The sequence below is a fragment of the Antrostomus carolinensis genome, unplaced genomic scaffold (assembly GCF_000700745.2).
Source record: "Antrostomus carolinensis isolate BGI_N321 unplaced genomic scaffold, ASM70074v2 scaffold22693, whole genome shotgun sequence".
In the NCBI taxonomy this organism is placed as follows: Eukaryota; Metazoa; Chordata; class Aves; order Caprimulgiformes; family Caprimulgidae; genus Antrostomus; species Antrostomus carolinensis.
The window spans coordinates 28,035-47,199 of record NW_010303458.1 but is presented as its reverse complement, the minus strand read 5'-3'; the positions used below and the strand labels follow the sequence as shown (position 1 = coordinate 47,199).

Below are 19,165 nucleotides of genomic sequence, written 5' to 3'. Positions count from 1 at the left end.
TTCTTCCTTACAGCAATTAAAAAATATGAACAATATTTTAACTGTAATTACTGTACACAGTGTTAAATCAGATACCACCCACCAGCTGTCCAAAAAAATGAGAGAAGAGGAAAACAGAATTATTTCTCTAGTTATAAGCAAGTTTGAGATGTATTTGAAACTAGGTTGTCCTCCCATGACCTTGTTTAATAGGACTGGCACTTCATGTGAATAGACCTTTTTTTCTGTTTGCACTGTGATTTATTTTTCTCCTTCATGGTTCATATAATGTGCTGGTTTTACAGTTAGTCATCTAAATCTGTCATACCCTATGCATGAGGGTCACCACAGTTAAAGTGGATACTAAGGGCATTCCAAATTGGCAAATAGGATATAGTCAGGATTATTAATGTGGAAACTGAGTAAATCAGGAGTCATTTGCTTAAGTAATAGATTTAATCTGATTGTGTGTTCCCCATAGAAGTCTATTTCATAATGTTAAAAGGCTTCAGGTCCAAATAATGTTTCCAGGATACTGCTTGTGGCAAGAATATTCTCAGCTAGTAGAGATGAGGAAATGGGAAGATAAACCTCTTAATTTTTCTCTCGGTTCTGTAATCTGTATTGACAGCAAGTCATTCTGCAAACAGCACATTCTCTAGATGCAGTCTGAGGGTGGAGTGATTTTCTTCCTAGTCATGGGAAAAGTACTAGTCTGATCCTCAATTAGGTGTTAGTTTAGTGAGGCATTTTGGAAAATAGAAGCCTCACAACTGCTTTTAATAAACATGGTGTGAAATTTTATTCACTGATTAGAACAATCATAATCTACGAGGTGTTTTAAGGGAGTATAATTTCAGTGTGATGTGCAGTCTGAAATACTTACTGGCCCCATGAAACCATCAGAACCCCATCACTTGTCACACTGGATCAGAGTAGTGGTTGGCATGTAAAAGGCAATGTCCTGCCCTGAGCAGTGCCACATATTTGCAGCTATAGAGGAAATTAAAATATCTGGAAATGCACAAAATTAACCGTGTAATGTTGTAGATGGTGGCTCCTTTTCTTAATATTTTCTGTACTAATGGATGAGATTAATCTACTCTCATTGGCATTGGGTTCTACAGTACACTTTTATCTAAGAGGTTATGATCAGAAAGCTGCACTGAACTGGCAGTAGAATACAGCAAGGCATTGCTATTGTAGGCAGGAATATCCATTTTTATACCCTTTCATAAAATCACAGAATGGTCTGGGTTGGAAGGGACCTTAAAGCTCATCCAGTTGCAACCCCCCTGCCATCAGCAGGGACACCTTTCACTAGACCAGGTTGCTCAAAGCCTCATCCAGCCTGGCCTTAAAACACTTCCAGGGAGGGGGCATCTATAACTTCCTTTCTTCAATAGTTTTTTTTTTTTTTTTAACAAAATTTTTATAATTATTTTAAAATTAAATTTATTTTCCTAATCATATCCTTTGCTTATTAGTTTATGTAGGAAATCAACAGCTCTATATACATGATTGCTGACATAATACATCATGGTCAGTCCTGTTATTTTACATAAGTGTGTCGTCTGAAGCTCAGCTGATAACACAGCAGCAATGTGCAGGCAGTGGTCAAGTGTGTGTATTTGGGGAGTGTATTCAAATCTGGTTTATGTATGCATTACATAGCTTGAGAGTGTTAGGCAACACCACAGAGCAAGCACCTAGGGCCAGGTCTCTGGAGCTATTTTAACTTGTGGGATAACCTTCAGATTGCCTGGAGCTGTACGTAGGATCACTGCCTAATATTCAGGTGCTTATCTAAGTCATGCTCATCTTTTGGGAATCTTTTTCCTCTCAGACTGTCACTTAACTATTTCAGGTACCTCTCCGCTGCCCCACACGTAAGAACAGTGCAGTCTATAATTGCTTTATATGTGCCCTTTGCCATCTTCTGTAGTAAAGCAGTTCAGTTTCATGGAGCTCTACAAAGGGATTCTGTCTTCATGAGGAATCCTGGGATGTCCTTAGTCTCTTCTAGGTAAAAATGAAATTTAGAGAAGTGCTGGGCTGCTGAAGGTATCTATCTAGGCTGTTCTTGAAGTGTTAAATACACTTATTCTTCCATGTCAAATAATAGTGTTATTTTTTTTCTTGAAGAAATAATGCTTTCATAATAATGCAGAAGTGTGCATTCATTGGTTAGAGTGATATTTACTAATAATTAATTCTCATTAATTATGATACAGTTCAAGGGAATATTATTTTTTCCCCATCTGAAATTGAGCTATAGATATCTAGCCTTTCTATAGGCACTGGTGTCATATACCCAAGTAGCTGTATTAAGAGCTTTTTAAATTATTAGGAATCAATTTCCTCGCTCTTGCACATTTTAATTACAAAAAAAATCTTTCTTTTCTCTTTCTCTCTCTCTTTTTTTTTTTTTTTTTTTTTTTATAAGCTGTATATGATCCCAAGTCAGTATATAGCTTCTACATTAAACCCATGGACCCTGTTACACACTGAATTCTCTCTCACTGGTATATACGCTGTGCAGCAGGAAAAGTTAGCCTCATGCAGAAAGGAGCATAACTAAAATCACGCTTCATTTTTAATAGTTTCGAAATACATAAATTATTAATAAAATCTTAAATTCATATATTTAGGAATTCTGCCTGTTGATATGCATTAATTAGTGCTATATTACAATGACATTTTAGATAATCTTACTCAAATGAAAATCTGGATCAGAAGTTAATCATTTTCTGTTCAAAATATGTGTGTTTTCAGTTCATATTTAAATGTATGTTGAGTATGTTAGGTTCAGTATGGTGTACCTTGATGATAAAGGTCAAAAAAGCTGCAGATCACTGCTTTTTATTGAAGTCAGGAGAAGCTTTAGGCAGCTGATCTAAAAAATGGTTTGTGTGCTTCTTGTTGTAAGATTTGTCTTGCCTGTGCTGTAACCAGTTCTGTAGTAGTCATGTAGCTATAATATGCCATAACATGTATGATTTCTCTTTTTGCTTCATTAATTTCTTAGCCTCAAAATATTCTGACCGGAAACACCTGACTTACACTTTATCTCTTATCTAGGATTTTTTTTTCCTGTTATATTGCTTTTGTAGGTCCCAGAAGCCATAAGAAAGTGCCAGCGAGCTGGAATTACAGTCCGCATGGTCACTGGAGACAACATCAACACAGCCCGTGCCATTGCCATAAAATGTGGGATCATTCATCCGGGAGAAGACTTTCTTTTTTTTTAGTTTAACAGAAGGATCCGAAACGAGAAGGGAGAGGTAATTCATATACTAAATCCATGCATATTAATGTTATTAAAAATAATGTTGTTTCTCCTGCACTGATGTGTGTCTCGTATCAGTAAAGACTACTTGGAGAGACTGCTACTTCTTTCTACCCACTAGCCTTTTGCCATTCAAAATACCATCAACAAACACAGTCTTTACTTTTCATGATGCAGAGGCACTGTCAGTTTAGTGCTAGCCTGATTCAACAGTTTTTAGAACCATAGCACTAGTCTACAAGAAAACCAAACCAAGCACATGAAAAGCAGGTTTGTTAGTGAGAAGGAACTCAGTGGTAGTCTGCATGTCTGTCTCATAAAAACGCAATCTGTGCTGCGAACCAGCTCCTTTTATAGCACTTTATCTAATTTGCTGCTATATTCACTCACAGTAATAACGTGCAGAAGTTTTAATCTGTTTGGAAGGGAACTCCTCATAAAAGATGGAGCTAACACACAGGCTATTGAAGTCAGCTTTAAAAAAGTATATGCTGTGTCTTTGAGTCCATCGTTAATGAATGGACACAGTTGTTTACTCCTTGCATTGAACGATGGAATCCTTTGTCCTTGTTCTGTTGGTTTACAGGGAAAATTCTGCCATTATTGGTGCCAAAATGAACTAAAGAACTTGGATTCAAATGTAGAATAGAACCACATACTTTCACTTGTAAACATGTTTGATCAGCTTTGAGAAGCTCCACTACCTTATATCTAGAGTCATGATTCTGAATTATCCATAAAGATGCTAAGAAAGGCCGCTTAGATACTGTCACAAAATTGACCTATGTGAGCCAGAAGCTGAGCTTCACCAGTAGAAAACTGGCTTTTTGGACCTTGCCTTCATTTGCAGCATTGATGGCTGTTGTGATTTTTCTGTACTTCTGGAGAAACACTGCAGATCTGAGTAGTGAAGTGAATCTTCTGACACATGGACACAAATATATTTTGCATTTTGCTAATCACAGGCTAACAGCTTTCGGTTTTGGCGGGTTTTTTTCTGTTCCCCTTCTCCAGATTGAGCAAGAGCGGATTGACAAAATCTGGCCAAAGCTTCGAGTGCTTGCTCGCTCATCTCCCACAGACAAACACACTCTGGTAAAAGGTGCGTGCAGACTCCCTGTGTGTGCGTGTGTGTGTGTGTGGTTCATGCCAAAGTTACTGAATTAAGTTTGGCACATCATCTGTGTTGTAAAAATTTTACTGTTACAAGTATATCCAAGTTGTTTTCTTAAATTACAGATCTATACATAACGCAAGGAAGTTTTCTCAGTAACCAAGTCTCTTGTGTTTGTGTTCTACCCAATCCTTCAAATGGTAAAAAACAGGAAACTGGTTGGCAGGACTAACAGAAATACCAGTAAGATATCTGGCAAGTAGATGCAGGCAGTCTCATGTTTGCCCTGTGACTTTTAATTGGACTAGAAGGAGGTTCTAGCTGCGAAGGGAAAATGTGCGTTTGCTGGTCAGAATTAAAATACTGTTGAGTAATCTGTTGTTCTTATAAACAAGAAGGCATAGATTTTGTAGTCTTTATGAAGAAAACAAGAACAAACTCATTTAGAATAAATCAAGTCACTCAAGTGCATCTATTCTCCCACAATTATTTCAAAATAATATTCCAAGATAAAAAGCTTTTCAAGTTATAAGAGCAGTTACTGGAGAGTGTGTCACTAGGAGCTGCCCTCTTTAGCATTACTTGAGTGGAGATACGGATTTTAAGCCAATTCAGGTTTCCTGTGGGCTCACCAATTGTACGATTTGCACTGGCTTCCTTTAGATTTCTGGCTGGTTTTTTTGAGTCTGTTTTTGTCCTACACGATACAAATTATATTTTCCCACCATACTGTCTGCAGATGGAATGCTCTATAAAAGAGGGATTTATTTGCAGTTTTCTTTATAAAGCCTTTTTTGTATCTGCAACTTGCACTTCTTGATACTTGAAATCTTAGTCTGTTGAATTTGAAGCTCACACTTAAAAGATAGCTGATGAAATCAGAAAATTCTGATCAGGAATAACATAATTTCTGGCTGTGATAAGAGGGGGGGCCAGCACAGGCGGAAGCCCCACTGGCAGATGGCTGTGGTTACTGGATTCCTCTGATGAAGAAAGATCTGGATTATTTTGCTAAGGCTCTAGAAAGTCTGCAGAGATTCTTAGCAATTCTTAGAGGAGCTGAAGTTCAGGATGAGATCTAGCGGATCAGTTACATGTTTTCAGCTGGTTGACTACTTAATAATTCACATTTAGACAGGAAATAATTTCTGGATGTATCCTTTTGGTATGGCAAGGTTTTATTGATAGGATTCCATATGTGGCTGATTAGGGAGGCTTTTGAGCAGTATGTCATTTTTTTTTAAATGCCTAAATGACTTTAGAGCAAAAGTTCTGTTGTAAATTGAAGACAGGATCAGCTGCATCCTTTGGGATTTGTCCCAGTGTATGTGAAGAGCTCTGGAAGCATGGATCATTCAGGAGGACTAAGATATCTTGTAAGCCCTGGGACAGTACACGAGATGGGGCAGCTGGGGACATGCTGCTGTTACTCACCCTCTCCAGCCACTGTTTAGACCAGTGCTCTCTGAAGTGGGGTGCACACATCAGAACAATCCACTGGGATGCAGGAAGAAATTATTTTTTACCATTATGAAATAGAATATTTAAAATATACTGTTTATTTCATCTCTCTCTCTCTCATCCTTTTCTAATGTATTTTTAATAATGTGCATAATATAGTAGTACATATATAATTTATAAATAATATACATATTTTGGGGGTGTGTGCTCCAAAAGATTTTACCAATAGGTGTTTATGATTTAAAAGGTTTGGAGAGCGTTGGTTTGGACAATATAATTATTAGGTCCACAGGTCAGTGTTAAAACAGCACAAAGTTAGCTCAAGTCTCCTCACGTCCCCAGTACATATAAAATTCTGTCTTATAGGTCTTAGAGGACATGACTTTTACAGCCTAATAGTTTATTTGTTTCAGAAACACACAACAATTTGTATTTCATTAAGTGGATTAAATAAGTCCCTTGGGAATACTCATTTGACTCATTCAGGATTTTCCCTGAAGAGGAAAATGAAACCTTTGCCAGAGAAAATGAAAACAAGAAAGAGCTGAAGAAAAATAAGTGACAAATCACTGATGTTTTATAGCATATGCACTCTGACAATCCAAAAGTTATTTACTACCACTGAATGCCTTATGCAACTAATACAGTTAATGTTTTAAAGATGTGACAAGGTCAAATGATAGAGCAATCAAGTATCTAATGAAGTTCAAGAACAAGTCTGTGGAAAATCATGATGAAATTTTTTGGCTAGTAATCCTCCAAGGGCCATTAAAAGTTACAAGAAACTATTTAAATGTTCACTAGTTTTGGGCCTCTTGTTAAAACGTTATGTTTTTCTCAGACACTTGAGGGATCAGGAGGATTTTCTGTTCTTTGATGTATTCTATCTGCTCTAGGGTAAAAACACACATCACAAAATAAACTTTTTTTGTATTTAATTTTTAATGACATACAGCTGCTGGAGGGACTATTTTTTCTCCTTAACATAGCACAATCCCACCCAGCAAAAGGATCATTTTTGTTTTGCATTTTTGTTTTTACTACTGTTAAGGGACTAGAGAAAGGCATGGTTCAGCATTTCAGGCTGGGCAGACAGTTTCTCTCAAATATTTACAGCTTTGAAGTAGAGGCAGATTGGGGGAAAAAAAAGTCAAAATGGTTTATCTTCACAAACTCTTTCAGTGAAACAAAGATGTCAGGTATCTCAGTCCAACTGAAATAAAATTTCTTATGGATTTTTTGACATCCATTGATATTATTTCATATTTTTTTACCGTATTTCAAAATATAACAAGTAAAAATGCATGTAATTTATACTTATCATAGTATTGCTGAAATACTTCAATATTTTCATACTATTTTTTTAAATACTATGGGAAGCAACTATGTAGTACTGATGGGTAATACCATCATCTGATCAGAAGGTACTGAGAAGATCAACAAAATATTCAGTTTGCCAGTTAAAGAAGCTGTGCTTTGCAATGTGTTTAAATTAGGCTGGAATTATTTTTCTGTGATATTAAAAACAACTATTCTATTCTCATGTAAGGCTGATTTACTAATAAGCAGACAGGGAACTTTAAAGAAGAAACTATTTTTAATAATTACCCTTTCTTTCTGCATTTGGATCTAGAGTTGTATACTCTGTAAATACCATTGAGGTCTCTGTGTTAAGTGTAACTTTGTGGGAGGCACCGATGCCTTCAAGGTTTCCCTTTGGCGTTTCAGTCTTACAGTATGAACCACGTTGGTGACACATGCTCAGTACAGAAATCTGTGCGTTTTAGCCATGTTCTTCTCTGCCATTCTAGTCTTGTGAACTTTGTGGAGTGCTATTCATTTAAGAATTACCAATGCTGCCTGTAATGTTATGTATAACACTTTCACATTAACCTTTAAAGCTCTAGTCCTGCACATACTTAAGCATGTAACTAAAGTGAATTTAAATTTTATTTCAGACAGACTTTCTAAATTCTTGTTAAATTAACAAGGAGATTCAAAAAGCTTGGAAGTATTAAAAACTATTCTGAACAGGTCATGCATATTACTGCATCTATGTTTAGCTTTAAAAAAATATATAAATATGTGAAAGCATCTGGGATGATCAGCTTTACTGCATCAGTAACACCTGAACTGGTGTGTGTCTTTGAAATGCTCTGCTGTAGCTAAGTTTTTCCTGTCTACCTGTTTTGAGTTAATCTATTGAGACAGAAAGAAATATCTAAACCAGGATTCTTTTTCTCACAGAACCAATGGTTTCTTACTGATGCGACTCTAAGGGTGACAAGACAAGTAAGAATTGTTTAAATAAAGCGGCATTTGTTCTGCAATAAAGGGAGAACCTGAGGCTATACTTGATGGTTTTGATCTGAGCCATGGGAACAGACAGCTCCTTATAAAAGAAATGGAAGACACATTGTTGGCTAATATTTTTTATATTATTATCCCGAGTGGATTTGATTTAATGCTTGCTTAATGTTAGCTGGGAGGAAGGATACAGGATCTCTCAGTTTCAGCTGTGTATGCAGTGCTGGTACCTTTTACAGCAAGCTTGTGCACGTAGTGCCCCTCTTGACAGCTGTACATAGTTGTTTACAATAGGATCTTTTCTCTCATCAGAAACAAGCTGCTTGCTCTGGAGAATTTAGGCTGTATGCAAACTATGTGACTCCCCCCCAGACTCCTGCAGCATCAGTGGGATCTGTAGTGTTGTGTCCAGTTCTGGGGCCCCCAACACAAGAAGGACATGGATCTACCGGAGCAAGTCCAGAGGAGGCCACAAAGATGATCTGAGGGCTGGAGCAGCTCTGCTGCGAGGACAGGCTGAGAGTTGGGGCTGTTCAGCCTGGAGAAGAGAAGGCTCTGGGGAGACCTTCTAGCGGCCTCCCAGTACCTGAAGGGGCTCCAGGAAGGCTGGGGAGGGACTTTGGACAAGGGCAGGGAGTGACAGGACAAGGGGTGATGGCTTTAAACTGGAAGAGGGGAGATTTAGGTGAGATATGGGAAAGAAATCAGGACAAGGGGCAATGGGCAAAAACTGCAACACTGAAAGTTCCAGACAAACTTAAGGAAAAACTTCTTTCCTGTGAGGGTGTCAGAGCCCTGGGACAGGCTCCCCAGAGAGGGTGTGGAGTCTCCATTTCTGGAGATGTTCAAAACCCACCTGGACACTTTCCTGTGCAACCTGGTGTGGGGATCCTGTGCAACCTGCTGTAGGGAACCTGCTTTGACAGGGGGGTTGGACTGGATGATCTCCTGGAGTCCCTTCCAACCCCCACCATTCTGGAACCTTATCACAATTATTAACAGAGTTATATCAAAGAAAGAGAAAAAAAAAGTAAAAGGAAATGTAGCTCGGAAGGAAGCAAGTGCTGGAAAGAAGATGAGGGTTCAGAGATGTGAGGGCGGGGGGAGGAGGAACAGATTAAAAAGGGCAAGCAGAAGTCAGGGAGTGTAAGTATAGCCATGATAATAAATCCTCTGAATCCCAAATAATCACTACTGCTCCATTTTAGACATTTGTCTGATGTGCAAATGAAAGTTCCACAAAGATCTCTCACCCTATGAATAGCACTGAAGTCCCTCCACACACTGTTGTGCCATGCACTGACACATTTCTGATGACACTAGCAGTGGTCACTGCGGTGAAGGTGTGTGGCCAAGATGCTGATGGTAACTGAGACCACGTTATCTCTTTTTTTCCATGACTGCTGATGATGCAGTTCTGTGCTCTGGAGGGTGTTGTGCTTATCACAGCTGCATTGTTTGCTTTTAAGGATAAAAATGACTACAAAATCTTGTGAATGACTACTAAACCTTGGCAAGGACGCAGCTGCATCGAGCACTTGGCTGAAGCAGTGCATCTGGGTAGTCACTGACATTACAGCCCTATTTCTGTCTATTAGGAGGTCATTTGTTAGAGCCTCTTCAACTCGATTTGGGTTGGAATCTAGTTGTGAGAGGATGCTATCTACCTGTTTGGAGAAGTTAATACCAAGATGTGTCAGAGATCTTAACAAATTTTTTCAGTTCAAATAATTGAACTATTAATTTAACATCAAAGGATGCGTTAACAAGAAGGGAAGACCAAGATAAATACTTTTAACACTAATGGGAGCTGATGTTCCTGTTTATTTACTAATACCAAAGGCAAATCACCTCAACAAATTGAAAGCTCTAATTATAAGATCTTATCAGAATAATGTGCCATTTATCTGAGTTCATACTGCCAATGGAAAGTGAATAGGTCTTTTTCTTATTTTCATAAGACTGAAAAATACAGGACACTAACTGCTTCCATGCTGCATTGCAATCTTCTGGGTGCCTGATAAGCCTGAACCTTGCCAGGAGGCAGCTATTGCTCTGTTATCTGCAATTTCCTATTTCTGGTTAGTTATCTGATAAGTGAGTTATTTTTTTCCAGAGTAGAATGAAAGCTTTTCGCACTGGGTAGGTTTTGATAATTGTTTTTAGAGGCTATGACTTTGTACAAAATGTGTTAGCAAAAGGAAGTTTGTTGTTTTTCCCCAGTAAGTTATATGAAGAGGTGTTTGTGTATCCTGTATTCTCAGGACAACAGTCCTGTACTCTCTGCTCATATTCAAATGGCTCTGACATGAAAGATAAACACGAGTGGTGAATGATCCCCATCCTATTAAAAAACAGAGCTGCTTCTGTAGCTTTAGAAAAATTATTTCTTCTTTTCCTCACTTTCCCTGTCTACATAAATGGAAAATACTTCCCTGCAGGCTAGTTGCATGAAACTTGATTCACCAAGTGAAAAGTGCTTTCTTTTCTCAAATGTTCTCAAAATGAAAGTAGAAATTATTTTATTATGTTTATTTATTAAAATGTTTGGCTACAGAATTTAAAGAATTATTTTATGTCTTCTTAATCATTTGGCAGAATTGAACATGTCTGTTAAAATGCTAATTTGGCTCCAGCTGAATAAAATTAATCAATGGTATTTGTTATCTTTAGGTTCAACTGGTTGCCAAAAGGTATCCCAGTAAAGCAGATACTCCAGTTCAGTCCCAGTTTAGGAGAGCTGTAAGCATGAACTTAAGTCTTCAGCAAATGCTTTCTGTTGAAGTTTGATCAGAGAGCTGGGCTGAAATGAGTTTACTGTGACACAATTGTAAATAGTAGAAATCTTCCAGAAGAACATAATGAGCTGATCTCACTCCCTTTGAAGTCTGGGCAAGTTCTGTAGATGTTTCCATGATGTAGGATCAGAACTTTCCATGTAAATTCTAGTAGTAGTGTGCAGTAGTGATGACACTGCTGCCATCGTTACTCTCCTTAAAAATCAACTCTACTGATTTCTGTGAGACTCGTGTGGTATGATGCAGTCTATATGACAGAGACCCTGCTATTTTTTAGAGGGAAGTTTTATCTTGCTAATTATTTTATATATAAGTATGTATATACACACATATACATTTTTTGCAGGTATTATTGACAGCACACAGGTGGAACAGAGGCAGGTTGTAGCTGTGACTGGTGATGGAACCAACGATGGACCAGCACTTAAAAAAGCTGATGTTGGCTTTGCAATGGTATAATATTAAGCATATTTATTGATGTTTGTGTCATTCTAAATTTGCTGCAAGAGGTTTTTCATTCACTAAGTGTTGAGAAAGTTTCCCAGTTATTACTTGTCAGTAATATGTTGGAGTGGATGAGTTATGTTGCTTCAGAATCCTTTAATTTACTATGTTAGATTCACTGCTATTGCTTGTCTTGATACTTCTTCAATATTTTGTTCAAGGTAATTATTGGCTATCTGCAGAATCCTGTGAGAATACAGAAAAATGAACTCTGTATTCTTCACAACAGTGGAGTACTGTTTTGCTTTGGTAAAATCCATCACTAATTGTAAAGATGTCTTCCCATGATCTCTGACTCTGAAGACATTAATATACTAAGCTATATTAAGATATGTAATTCTGATTTTTGTTAGCAGTTCTATTCATGTATATTAATAAAATATCATCAATGATAAAAATAACTCAGAAGATCAGTAGTCATTAAGCTGATAATTTAAAACAGTCCAAACTATCATCACATGAATTCCACTGCTATCAGTTCCCTTTTCTGCATCCTTATTTGCTTTCAAAAATAGGCCAAATTAGCTAACTTCCTAGCAAATACAAAATGCAGAATATACTGAGCAGTCAGTGTTACGATGCTGGGGAGTCTCTGTGTAACTGTGGACTATGAATAGATTTGTATTCTGTCTGCCTCTGTACTGTGCAGTAGGTAATTTTATTCACAATTAATTTTTCCAGGGTATTGCTGGAACCGATGTTGCAAAGGAAGCCTCAGATATCATCCTCACAGATGACAATTTCAGTAGCATCGTGAAGGCTGTAATGTGGGGACGTAATGTCTATGATAGTATCTCCAAGTTCCTGCAGTTCCAGCTCACTGTTAACATTGTGGCTGTGATTGTGGCTTTTACAGGAGCATGCATTACCCAGGTAAGGATAACTTGAGGTGTTGCTGAAAGTATGGGGTGAAATCCTACCAAGCTACGTTTTCTTTTAAGTAATGGTGGCTTACATTTGATTCTTAGTTTGTGCAACAGAAAATATGCTTTCTGAAATTCCTCTGAGCGTATTTAGGATAAAGCTGCTAAATGTTAAATAGCTGTTGACATAAGGAAGTGTACTAATCCATCTTCTCCTGGAAGTAAATTGCCTTTAGGAGCTGCTGATTTTTGTGCTGCCTCCATGGAGCTCCCTGGTTTTGATTACATATCATTGTCATGACTGAGCCTGTGATGACAGGACAGAAAATGTACAGGGCTGGGAGAAGGAAGAGGTTGTGTGACTTTGCCTTTCCGTCTCAGAAGACTTCACTATTAAATATATATTTCTTGATAGATTATGGAATGGGATTATTATTTTCAAGAGAGTAGTACTGACACCCAGAAGTAATCCCAGCAGGGGAACTTTCTGACTGATAAAATTATTTTGTTGCTTTCAGGCAATTCCTTTTAGTTTCAGATGCAAATGATAAACCAATTAAATGACATCTCCAGTTGGACTTTTTTCTCTTTTTCTCCCTCTACATTAATCCCTGACATGCAGTGTACCAAGGTCTTTTACAAAAAAGCATATGTGAAAGCAAACCACTTTTTTTTTATGTTCATACTACTACTTTTTGATTAATAAAATTAAGTTTTCTTTTCCGTAGAAAGAAAGCAGAATGTATTTAGTACAGTATGAGCTTTTTGTCCTTCATTAGAAAATAGAAAAACATGCAGTTTTTAGTGCTGTCACTCCCTAAAATAATGTGTATTTCAGATGCTGCAGATAGGTGCTGTTACAAAATGCCTCCTTTGATTGAGACACGCATGGGAAAGCTGATGCTTCCCTCTGTTGTGCATCATACAGATGCACATCCCCGTTTCAGCAGGTAAATTTCACCTCATGCACACCTGAGCAAAACAATTAATAAGTCATTAGCTCTACTCCAGGGTAAACTTACATTGTAATCATGGAATTGAAAGGTGAAACCAGAAACCCAGGTAGCTTTACAAAACCATGAGGTCAAACTTCTCCTGAGCCTTGACTGACATTTAGAGGCCTTTGTTGTGCTGCATATGAGGAGTCTGCGAGGTCCTGGCTTCCATGAGCACCATGCAATGCTGGGTAGATACAACTGTCATCATTTAGCTCCTCTGAGCTAAGTGCACGTAGGGCTGGGGCTGGGGTTCTTGGTGAAATCAGAAACAGCTGGGTTGGAAGCAAGTGGAAGTGATCTTAACAAATGAAATTGTTTTATTCTGTACAAAGGAAGCACTGAAACCTCAATTCACTTGTTTTCCGAGAAGTAAAAATTGTGAGCTGCTAAGTGCTAGAACCCTTCCACGCTGCCCCCGGGTCTTGGTGATGCCTTGTTGGCACAACTAAGCCTGTGCTATGGGACAAAATTATTGATGTTGAGGTAGAAGTTGGATAACTTTTCCCTTGGGAAATATTTCCAAGCATATTGAGGAAATGTTTAGCTGTGAAGTGATTGTTGCAGTAACAGAAGGCATGTGAATAAGGACTAAGAGTCTGGAAGGTCTGTCCTCCTGGATTTTTATCAGTGGTACGAAACCGTATAGAAAAAAGTGCTGACAGCAACGTGGTAAGAACACCATCACTGGAACTGAGGGGAGTGCTTCCTTTTTAGACTCTGTTTTATAGGCATTCAGTCACTGCCTACTAACATTTATTTAAGGTGAATTTTTTTTTGTTAGTGTCCAGCATTTTTTCAATTGCTTTTTGAAAACATGAAGGGAAATATATTCTATTTGTTGACTAATTATTTTCTACTTTATTCTTGAAGAGGTTAAACATTACTGAAACAGTGCAAAGACTATTTTAAATCAAGTCTAAGTGCATGTGTAGTGCATAATCAGTGCAAGCATATTCCCCTGTCTAATTCCGGAGCTCTCTTCATCCTTTGAATCATTCCATTGACTTCTAGAAGGATTTGGATCAGGCCCTGTGCATTTATATTGCCCCAATGGTCTGTAAGACAGTCAGTGAGTCTGACCAGTCTATTGTCCCTGTTTACAGGTTTTAACGTACAACACCTAGAATTCCTGTATTTCTGTCCCAATAGATTCTTATGCAGTTCCTTAATTCAGCAGTAAAAATGCAAATCCAAAAGAAGAGGTCTCAAAGGAGCTGAAATTGAAATTATAGCAAAAAGGCAGCAGTTACTTCCATTGTAGGTCTGTTCGCACTCAACAGCCTGACTGCTGATAATCTCAAGTAACTCTCGGTTCTGTCTCATTCAAGAAGTAAGGCAGCAGTTACTTCCATTGTAGGTCTGTTTGCACAGCCTGACTGCTGATAATCTCAAGTAGCTCTTGGTTCTGTCTCATTCAAGAAGGATCTTGCCTTACAAATAAACATTATTGTGTTAGGCTTTGATTCAGACTGAAGCCAGTGAAAGGGCATTCTGTTTGTTTGGCTCATAAGCTTTACTAAAAATTACACTTGAGAACATACTGTACCCTCTGGTTGCTATGAAAATAGCTCTAGCACAAAATGCATGAATATACCAAAAAATCTTGCATACAACAGGCTAGGTGCACACACACACAGATCTGAGTCTGCAAAACTGTACACAGGTCTCAAATTACTATTTTGAATGAAACATTTAAATTCTTAACAAAAAAAATGAAGCTAAAATCTATATTTTCCCAAGGCAACACAGCTTTCTGTGACCTTCAAAATGAACATAAGGAAGGTCCACTTTGACTGAATTTTAATTTGCTTTTAGGTAGTCAGTTTGGCTGTCTTTGACACACAAATATAATTATAATCCACAATTAATATTCAGGTTAATGAATATTACATAGGCTACCCTTTTGGTGATATTTCATCAAATCTAGAATAAGAAAAATTCTATATAGTTAATGACATTTCTTTCATGCTTCTTAATGTCACCTCTCAGAAAATCTGTTCTGCAATTCAGAACCAGCATGCTGGGTTGCTTCGAGTATGAAGCTTCTTTTACACTTACCTACTCTTTTTGGCCTTTCTACTGTTTGTGTTTAAAGGAAGTAAAAAGATTTTTAAAAATAATAATTTTGACTAATTTTTTTTAACACTTGGTTTGTGCTTTGTAACTAAATAGACTTAATTTTCTTCACTCTTGATCCTGCCATTGCGTTGGTGTGCATGTAAATATGTGTATGTGGTCGTATGACTGCAGGACTCCTAGTGAAACCACATCAGCTCTGTATTAATGAAGAGGCCTGACTGTGTGAGCACTGTTATGAGTGAAACCAGAACTCCAAGGAGCACCCAGAGAACGCCCTGCCAAGTAGGACTTGATTTGTTTGGTCCAGCGCACCTTAGGAGTGCCATGGAGAGGCTTAAGAAAAACATTAGGTAGAACCTGTGACCATTAGTGGTCACTTTAAGAATCTGCTGCTTGCTTTCTCAAATACATAAATAAAATCAATGTCTTGGCCAATTCCTCTTCAGGGAACTACTGTTTAGCTTAATTCTGTTAATGTTAAGCAAATAATATTTTATTATTTATCTACCCAATGCCTGCTTCAGCAAGTTGCTGCTGTTGGAGAGAGTATTTACCATAATCTGCTATTTCTCTTTTGTCCTGGTTTGCTGTTTCAATAGATGTTTAACTACGTGTAGGGTCTGTGTGACCCTACATGCTACTCAGATGTTCTGTAAGGATTACAAAGGAGTAGCAGTGGGCTATTAAAGAAGTTACTTTGCAGACTAAATGGGATCAATGCAAATGCTTATTACACAGACCCATTCTCTGTCATGGGTCCTAGCACAAAGTCATGTTAAGGTGACAGAAACCATATTCTGAGGAGCACAGGAATTACAGATAGAGTGTCACCTGTTGGCAAACTTAGTGTGGCTGCTGCCAAAACTAAGCTGCCCCTCACAGGGATCTGACTTACATTAGACCCTGTTTTAGTTTACCACAGGTCAATGTATAAGCCCAGAGTTCTGAATTTTCAACTAATAATGCACTGTTGCATTGTGATTCTGTAATTATGTAAAGCAGTCTGAGATCGAAGTCATACAACAAAACCAAGCTTAAAGAAGTCTCTGATTAAAAGCTGAATCAGGATCACTCAATCTGCAGCTGCATAGGTGCTCTTAACTTTGTGTCCAGTGTGTAGGTAACACCACCCATGAGATCACAACTATTATTTCTGCTAGTCCCATGTCAGTGCAGTTTGTGTGGCATAATGCAGCTGAGCTGTATTAATTCACCTTCTCTTTCAATTAATCTAATTCATTTACCTCTTGCTTCCTTCTTTCTGTGTTGCTGAATGCATACTTTTAAAATGATCAGGGTGTGGTTATCTTGACCAGTTGGCATATAATTGTCCTTTCTGTTTAGCAGTATTACCTCCAGTTAAACCAGTAATTTCTTTTTCCAGTGGATTTATGAGATATAAACTCTCATATTCTGACTTCATTCTCTGCAAACATTTTTGCAGAGCCCTTGGTTGACTCAGGGAGGGTTCTTCTTTGGAGCTCTGCCTACAATTATTGTGAATTTTGTACTTCAAATGAGTCATTGCTCCACATCTCTAGGTACCATATAGAGTTCTACACATGCCTTACAAAGCCAGAAGGTGCATCCCATTTCCTGTCCCCAACATATACACAGTACCAAGGAAATACTAGGTCATTGTGTTTGGAGCTGTTAAAAATAATCTGGGTATATACAAAATAAAGATTTTAAAATGCAGGTCAGTAAAATGGAAAGAGATTTTTACTGGCACTAGCAAGTTTATCTCCCTGCCAAATTTTGTCTGTCTCTCCAACTGTTGAGGCAACGTAACTATTCAAAAAGGTGGCATTAAAGAGAAGACAAAGACTGACCGTGTTTTAACATTTTACATTCAAATTATTATTCTCATACTTTGAGAAAGACTTAATGTTTTAGCAGACATTAGGAACTGAAAACAGTGACTCTATAGGACATTATGTTTGGAAAATCAAATGTTAATTAAAAAGCACTGTAGCAATGAACCACTGCATGAATCACTTATTGTTTTTACAGATCTTGTTCAAAAAATGAGGGTGATCTATACTTACATGTATAAGGCGGTAATTTACATGGTTATAGTGTTTTACTGCAGAACTGTATTTGGCAAATCCTAAAATAATACCATTGGCAAATTTGAACAAGCTATAATATAAAATCAAAGTACATCCTGTTTGGCTTTGTTTTGGAAAGGCTCAGAGGCATGGAAATAGAATTGAGGATGCCACTTCCATACAATCAGTAGACAGTGTGATCTAGCAGCAGAAGCAAGGGCTGACTTTTTTTGCATTAAGGTATATAAAGGTAACCTACCAGAAATACTAATTTTTAGGAATTCATGTGCATGTTCTGTGACAAGTGGGAGTGGGAGTAAGGGTGAGAATACCTTTTTATTCCCTTACAGCTCGTCATCTAAATCAAAAGTAACAAGCTCTACAATTTGTGAGGCTCTGTATGTCACGAAAGATTTGTAGTTTATTTCCAGCCTTTGGTGATTTGTACTTTTAAGTGTTTCCAAGATGAAGTGTAACATCACTTGACTTAAGGGACATTTTCCTTTTACCTCTAGGCCAATGCTAACCTATTCCAAGGTCAAGTGGAAAGGAATTTGACAAATAAGTGGTGATTTTGGGTGGTTTGCAGTTTGAACAGCTTTGATCCCCAAAGTTTTCAGAAAGTGAATTAAGAATTATTAGCTAATCAGTTAGTGGCTAAAATGCAGTGAAAAGAACATTGAATTTGCATCCCACTTGCTTAAGTGACTAAAATATGTAATGGAAGACTTAAGCTCCTTAGCTGAGATGTATTTTCCTCAGTTTCCACCAACTAATCAGAAATCAGATAGAGCTGCAGTGGAAATTTCATTCCACTGCCTGCCTAGACTAATGTGTATTTAATGTTTTGGCTTCAGCTTAGAATGAGCTTTCACAATTGACTGAACAGCGTAGTGCTGCCAATAATAGATAATTATTAGAGGCACCATAGCCACCCAAGGTGATTGGCAGTGTGAAATGGTGAGAACATGTTGTTGCCAAAACTGATGACTGCCAGTTACAGTTGTGTGATTTAGAGACTGAAAGGATCTGACTTTTTGTTATGCTAGGAATATGCCAGGCTCTGATAGACACCTGAATATTTGACTCTTATTTATTAAGCATAACAGCCAAATTCAGTTTTATTGACATAGGAGTAAACTCATGAAGTGGAAATTCAGTTACTGTAACACCTCAAAGTAGGGAATGTTTCTCAAGAAAACTTATTAACTAGACAGATAAAAATACAGTATTAGTAAAAATAAATGAGATCTCAATTTGTAATGAAGTTTGTCCTGATTTTTTAGCCCTCTCTAAAGACAAAGATGTTTCCTGTTTCTGCAGCTGCATATCAAATGAGTGAGCTAAACTCTCCAGTGAAGCCCAAGTTAACGCAACCCATAACCAAGAGGTCAGGAATCTAATAATGCCAACCTTCCTCCCTTCCCTGATATAGCCAACCTGTAAGACTTAGAAACAGTAGGTTGCTTTTCTCCACCCCTATGAATAAGTGAAAAATGAATATTTTTTAATAAATAAAATAATGAAAATTTGTGTAAATGTAAAGGTGTTACAAATATGTTTTCAAGAGGAAATAATATTTTCTCTCAAGGGAGAGCTGGAATATACACCACAGACGAAAGAGACCAAACCATTCTCCATACATCCTGGGATACTGAATGGATATTTGCCCTCATTATTTGATGATATTTCATTAAAAATGAGCATTTAACCCTTTGAAGA

At 37.6% G+C, this 19,165-nt stretch overlaps 1 protein-coding gene across 1 annotated transcript in view; it reads left to right on the top strand.

Annotated features, from left to right (window-relative positions):
- Positions 1-3,092: 3,092 nt before the first annotated feature.
- Positions 3,093-19,165, top strand: part of LOC104521962 (plasma membrane calcium-transporting ATPase 2-like) — a gene marked incomplete at both ends in the record, with an annotated part of 43,492 nt that continues 27,419 nt past the window's right edge. The window contains 4 exon segments of the mRNA XM_010164113.1: positions 3,093-3,263; positions 4,283-4,370; positions 11,295-11,401; positions 12,134-12,325. Of these exon segments, the coding sequence (XP_010162415.1) occupies positions 3,093-3,263; positions 4,283-4,370; positions 11,295-11,401; positions 12,134-12,325 (558 nt within the window).